This window comes from Capsicum annuum, chromosome 4 (assembly GCF_002878395.1).
Source record: "Capsicum annuum cultivar UCD-10X-F1 chromosome 4, UCD10Xv1.1, whole genome shotgun sequence".
In the NCBI taxonomy this organism is placed as follows: Eukaryota; Viridiplantae; Streptophyta; class Magnoliopsida; order Solanales; family Solanaceae; genus Capsicum; species Capsicum annuum.
Window position 1 is genome coordinate 226,125,093 of NC_061114.1, and position 6,900 is coordinate 226,131,992.

General features: G+C 33.1%; 1 protein-coding gene across 1 annotated transcript; it reads left to right on the forward strand.

Annotated features, from left to right (window-relative positions):
- The first annotated feature begins 2,993 nt into the window (after nucleotides 1-2,993).
- On the forward strand, nucleotides 2,994-5,055 carry LOC107869423 (calcium uniporter protein 4, mitochondrial). Its single transcript, XM_016715963.2, has 2 exons — nucleotides 2,994-3,678; nucleotides 4,398-5,055. The coding sequence occupies exons 1-2, from the start codon at nucleotides 3,118-3,120 to the stop codon at nucleotides 4,839-4,841; spliced, it is 1,005 nt and encodes a 334-aa protein (XP_016571449.1). The 5' UTR covers nucleotides 2,994-3,117; the 3' UTR covers nucleotides 4,842-5,055.
- Nucleotides 5,056-6,900: the final 1,845 nt, after the last annotated feature.

Below are 6,900 nucleotides of genomic sequence, written 5' to 3' on the forward strand. Positions count from 1 at the left end.
TGGGGCTGGGTGGGCTAGGGACGGGCTGGGGTGGGGTGGAGGGCTGGGAGAGAGGGGTAGGTAGAACTGGGTGGGGTGGGGATGGGCTGGGGTGGAAGGGAGACTGGGTGGAGTGGGGAGGGGCTGGAGAGGGGGTGAGGTGGAAAAAAAAATTTAAATTTATTATTTTTAAAAATATTTTTAAAATAAAAATGATGGAGGAAAAAAACGGAGGGGCTGGAGGGTGTGGATGGGCTGGGGTGGGGTGGGGAAGGGAGGGAAAAAAGTTTTTTTTTTTTAATTTTTAAAAATATTTTTAAATTTTTTCAAATATTTTTAAATTATTTTTAAATTAAAAAAGATGGAGGGAAAAAAAGGATCTTTTTTAATTTTTTTTAAAATTTTAATAATATTTTTAATTTTTTTAAAATTTTTTAAAAATATTATTAAATTATTTTTAAATTTTTAAAAATATTTTAAAATTTAAAAAGATGGAAGAAAAAAAAAGAACCCTTTTTAATTATTTTTTAAAAATTTTAATATTATTTTTATTTTTATTAATTATTTTAATGTTAAATTGGCCAAAAATTGACCCTCACTCGCACCCCTAGGCGAGTGGTTACACTCTCTTTGTCCTAGTCACTATGACCTTGCCTATGGGGTGTGAAATGTTGTTTTTTGATGGGTTTAAGGGTTCAGATAACAAACATGTAAGTTGAAGTGTTCAACTTACAAAACTGACATAGTAGAGGGAACCAGAAGGTCATTTTGCCAAATAAAAATTATCTATAATTTAGTTAAGATCAGAGATAAAATCGGGGCTCCAATGCGGGCACCGAACATCGGATGAAAAATAAAAAAAAGAAATATTATTCTTATACAAATTACATTAATCTAAATATAATAATATATGTCTAACTACGAATTTATCAACTAAATAAATAATGCCTTTAATTTCAGAATGCTACATTAATTCGTGTCCAAAGATGGCATCTTTTAGACACGAATATAAACCTGCTTTCATCCACAGGTTTAGACACGAATTTTCTGAAATACAAACTCTCTTTTTGTCTTCAAAAACATTCTGCGTGATCAATCAAACTATCGAATGAGTTCGTTGAATCCAACAATTTGAGGTACCGCTGTTATTCGGATTGAAAGTCATTTTATCCTGAGAGAAAGATTCCATAACCTCGGGTACAGTAAGGAAAATTATTCCTTAAGGACACTTCGTGAAGTCGGGGGACTTGGCCTTGAAATTCTATTTCATCTATTTTCTGAAAATAAATACACTTCTTAGATAGATTATTCCTAATCTAGTGTTGAAGGTGTTGAGTAACTTCAAAAGTTTCTTGTCTTAGACTTGAACTAGAGTTGAAGTTTGTCTTGCATGTCTACAGATTCTTGTACCCAAATACATTGTAAATAACAATTTTAAGGAATAATTTGCAGAATCTGTATTGCTTGTTTTTGGAGATTAAAGCTTTAAGTTTTCTACTCCGTTTGAACTTAACTAGTGATTCGAAGACATAAAATCTTCGTCACAAGCTAAAGATCACTCGGTTGACGATTGGAAGTCATAAAAACTTCATCATTAACTAGAAACAAGAAGAAGAGTTTAAAGTTGCTCAACTTTATAAGTAGTATTTTGAAAATACTAAATTTTATTATCTTGTGGTGACAGGAAAAATGACTAACGAAGGTCAAATACAAGATGCGGCTATGACTGTGGGGGCAACTAGTATTGCCTCAACAAGTCGAGCCAATGCTCCTCAACTTATGGCACCTGCGAAGAAGTCCAAAAAATTTGCGGGCATTGACTTTAAGAGATGGCTGCAGAAGATGTTCTTCTACCTCACAACATTATATCTTCAAAGGTTCACTAGTGAGGATGCTTCTGAAGTGCCCGAGGGAACCTCGGACAAAGAGCGTTTCATAATTGTAGAGGCTTGGAAGCACTCAGACTTCCTTTGTAGGAATTATATCTTGAGTGTATTCGGATGCTAATTATGTATCCGAGCAAAAATGGAGTAATTAACTGTTACATTCTTAAATTCAAAATTATGTATCTCAGCTTCAAAATTATGTATTTGAATGCTAATTATGTATTCGAAAATTATAAAATAAAAATTAATTGTAATTTAGTAAATACCAGGGATTAGAAGTGAATAGGGGTAAACTTGTAATTTACGTAAGTTTTACTACTTTCTTTTGGCACGAAAGACCCTGTAGTATAAACAAATGTTTAATGGCTCCTATAGTTATGAATTAGACACTTGTACAGTAAGCTTAGTGGATGATGATGAAGAATAATAATAATAGTTTGCTAATGAGTCGTGACGCTATCCCCTAATTTCAGACAATTATGATTTATATTTAAACAAAAAAGTTGAGCTAATAATAGTATAAATCTTTTCCAAAATAATTTACTTTATTTGAGGAAACAATACTCTTACTGCAATCTTTTGAAGACTTAATAACTATGTATAATTTTATTGATCAAGGGGAATGAAATATCGATCACAATCATACAATATGAATATGAAGGCTAGTAATAAACATTAATTGGTAATTCTGATAAACTACAATTACAAGTTTAAATCCAATGATAGTGCAAACCAATTTATATATTATCAGTGAATGCATAACTTAAATTCTAAATATATTAAAGCAAATATGTATCTGCTTCATTTTTTCCTAAAAAAAAAAAAAAAAGAAGCAGCAGCTTCATTTGTTTATACTTTATACTTTGAATTTATACCAAATCAAACTCAATTTACAATAATAATTAAGTGTTGTAAAAAAAATACTACAAAGTACCATCAATTTATCATGATTAAGTATTAATCCGAAAATAAAGAATACATCCCATTTAAGATTTACATGAAAAATAAAATCACTTGCACCATACCATTAATAATTAGTCATAGAAGGAAAGTAAATAAATATTTTTAATTTTTTTTTCGGTAAAAGGAAAGTAAATAAATATACTATAGTTTATAGTACTTAGCAAGGGAAAAAATATATAATTTTCATTTTAATATTCTCATAATATTCTAAAATCTTCCTCTAATTTAGGACACTATATAAACCCCCTTCCTTCACTTCCAACTCATCCATCACAACTCAAAATCATCAATGGCGCTTCGTCGTATAATATTGAAACGCCTAAAATTGGATCCGATTCCATCGTTTCTAGAACATTCTCATTCTTCTACGGCAACTAAAACCGGCATAAAATCGCGAGTACCGGCGACACCGCCGGATTCCTTCAACGGTGAATTCGTCAGGCGGTTCATTCAAAGGAGAGAAATCAATCATGCAGCGAGACTGCCGGATTTTTTGTCAATTCCGGTAGGAGAAAAATTGAGAGAGAAGTTGAAGTCGATAAATATTACTGGAGACAGGATTCGTTTCGAAGGCCTAGCTCCACCGGCTCCGGCAACGGCGGTTCCGGAAGAGACGATGGGGAGAATTACGGTGAGTGATGCTAAGAAGATACTGAAAATTGCACAATTGGAGAAAGTGAAATTGAGACTCAGAGAGATACCGATGAACTCGATTACGTATTCTGAATTTGTTGGAATTTGTAGTGAATTTTGTTGTAGTAGAGAACAGAGTTTGGAGTTTGCTAAAATGTTGGATGAATCTGGCAGCGTCATTGTTTTGGGTGACGTCGTTTTCCTCCGTCCCCATCAGGTATAATTCTCTTTTGTATTTTACCAATGTAATAATCGGAAACAACCTCTTTACCGTGCATGCATGAGTGAGTAGGGTTTAGATATTATTAAAACTCATGCACGATAAATATTAGAGAAAAATAATCATTGTTTGATTTACTTATAAAAGATATTGAATTGTTATTATTAGTTAGGATCTTTTCTAATAGTAGAATGATTTAGGGAGAGTAGTGTGTACATGAATCTTACAAATAGATTCTCGATTTAAGTAAAAAGTATTATAAATTAGCGTGTTTGCTGAATCGATAGTCTTTTAAAAACAGTCTCTTTACTTTCACGAGATAGGTATGAGTATATTCTACTTCTCCTGACTTCATCTATTGAATTACGCGTCTTTCAAAAACAGTCTTTCTACTTCTACGAGATAGGTATGAGTAGTGCACTCTACTTCTCCCAACTCATCTATTGAATTATACCGAGTATGTCCTAACTCATCTATTGAATTACACCGAGTATGTTGTTGCTGACTCGACATATTTTACTAGTTAAAAGATAAAAGATGTAATTCAAATTACACCGAGTATGTTGTTGCTGACTCGACATATTTTACTAGTTAAAAGATAAAAGATGTAATTCAAATTTACACAATTTAAAGATTGTAAGGTTTGCTATAATTCTTTTATTATTTTAAATTTAAAATAAAATAAAATTTACTATAATCTCTTGATGTGATTACAGGTGGCAAAATCAATGAACAAACTAATTTCAGAATCAATAGCAACACCAAACGACCCAAGAAGAAGAGAGCTCGAACATATGGAAAAGCAAAAGGCCTTAATTGATCAAAAAGCCCAATCACTTGTCAAAGGAGAACTTTACTTTGGGCTGGGCTTCTTAGTTCTCCAAACATTGGGCTTTATGAGGCTAACATTTTGGGAATTGACATGGGATGTTATGGAGCCCATTTGCTTCTTTGTGACTTCACTTCACTTTGCACTTGCGTATGGATTCTTCCTAAGAACATCAAAAGAGCCAACTTTTGAAGGATATTTCCAAAGACGTTTCAAAGTGAAACAAGAGAAGCTCATGAAGACTCATAATTTCGATCTTGAAAAGTATAACAAATTAAGAGAAGTGTTTTATCCAACGTATAATTATAACCAACCATGTTATGGATTTTAGTCGAATTCAATCATGCAACAAGTCTAGTTTTTGGTGTACTGTGCATGGTTGATTAAGGGTGTGCGTATATAGTCCATTTTTCGCCCGAAAAATGGAGAGTAGGTAAAAACTATGACAATGATGATGAAATATCACAACGTTGGATCGTGGATGTAAAACTTTCTGTTTATTCGAGTATGGAATGAGAAATATTATTTCGAATTTAGATATCAAACTTGACATCATACGAGCATTTGCAGATCGTGTTTGAAATTTGTTGGGATAATTAGATTCAGTATTTTCGGCTGTCTTTACTTTCTTTTAAAAACATCATGCAAAGACAAATGACTATCTAAAATATAATAATTTAAAATAAATCAGGAAAAAGAAGAAATTAGAGCTGTCAAAATGGGTTGACTCAATTCATTCAGGCAAGTCCACACGACTTTAGAGTTTGACGGATCAGGTTGGGGACTTTGAATTAAAAGGGACAAACAAGTTTGTCAATTAAGTGAGGGTCCTTCGTAAAGGCGGATCTAAAATTTCTAATTTGTGGGTTCCTGATAAAATAAAGTAGAATATAATAATATAATAAAAAGGAGAACACCTATAGTAGGGTCTTGAGACTAAGCACTTTAAAGCTCCATTTCATTCCATCAAACTAATGCTATTTTTGTTTATGGGTTCCCATATATAATATTTTATGACTTATTCTATTTTTTAATATATTTACCGGATCTATGGTACCGCACCTAACACTGTAGATCCGCCCCTGATCCTTCAAGTTTTTAAAATTAGGTGGGAGGGACTAAATTTTTTTTTAAAGTTTTTTCGTTCCATCAACTTCTCCCAGTTGTCGGACAACTTTGATAGTTGTTCGATAACTTTGCGAAGTTGTTTAACAACTATCAAAGTTGTTCGACAACCGCACAAAGTTTTTCAATAACTGTGTGAAGTTGTTCGACAACTAGGAGAAGTTGTCCAACAACTGTGCGAAGTTGTTGAGACAACTAATGCAGTTGTCGAACAATTGTTCCAGTTGTTCAAGGGACTTAACTTTTTTAACTTAATAAGGTTGCGAGACCCATTTGTCCTCTTTTTTTAATTGAAGACTTGGGAGGGTTTATAGACTCATTTTTCTCTTAGGTTGGATTGGTCTATCAATATGACATGCCAAAAAATAACAAGTCCAACCCATCACACTGTTATTTATAATATAATATTACATGTAATTTCTACTTGTTACCAAATTTTGTATTTTTTATTTTAATTATTTATATATTTTTTAAACATAATTAACATTTAAATAAATAAATATTTATGATAGTTCAAATAGACTTTAAGTTTGGACTTTTTTTTTTTCTTCTTATTACTCTATTCTATTTGTTAATCATTTTTCGTTTGGCCCATGGGGCCATATTACTCAAGCCTCACGGCCAACGGGCTTATTCCTATCGGGCTAAAAACTCCTATTTTTAAACGGGTTGTAAAAGTCAAAGCGCAATCTTTTCAAATTACAGGCTGAGCTTGACCAATTCAACGAATCTGATCCATATTGTCGGCTCCAAGAGGAAGTATGGATCAAAACAAAAACTTAAATCAAATCAAATTAAATAAAGCCGATAGGTCGAGAAAGGCCAAATGAACTCTTGAAAATTCCAAATCGGACTATAATTAAGTATTACTCCTATCATAAATCAGCTCGTATTGAAACATTTTCTTTAAACAAGATTATACTTTAATAATCGTTTTGTATCCATTGAGCAAAAACGGGTTGTAATTGTATAGCGGTATCTAAAAACATATCTTGAGGACGCCCTAAAGCGCTCATGGTTTGTACTTGCTTTTTGATTTTCCAATTATTTCTTCAATTAACAAAACGAAAGAGAATAAATAAGATTCTCTTTGCTCGTTCGGAAGGATCTCATAATTCAATTATCCAAGGCTGTGGGTGTGGAGGGGGGGGGGTGCTGTCGCCGCCTGATAGAGGCAGAAGCGGGGGCCACCGGAGCTATCTGCGTCGAGTGTTTCGATTGAAAGAGGAAGGGAGACAACTCAAATACATTACGGGCCGACTACA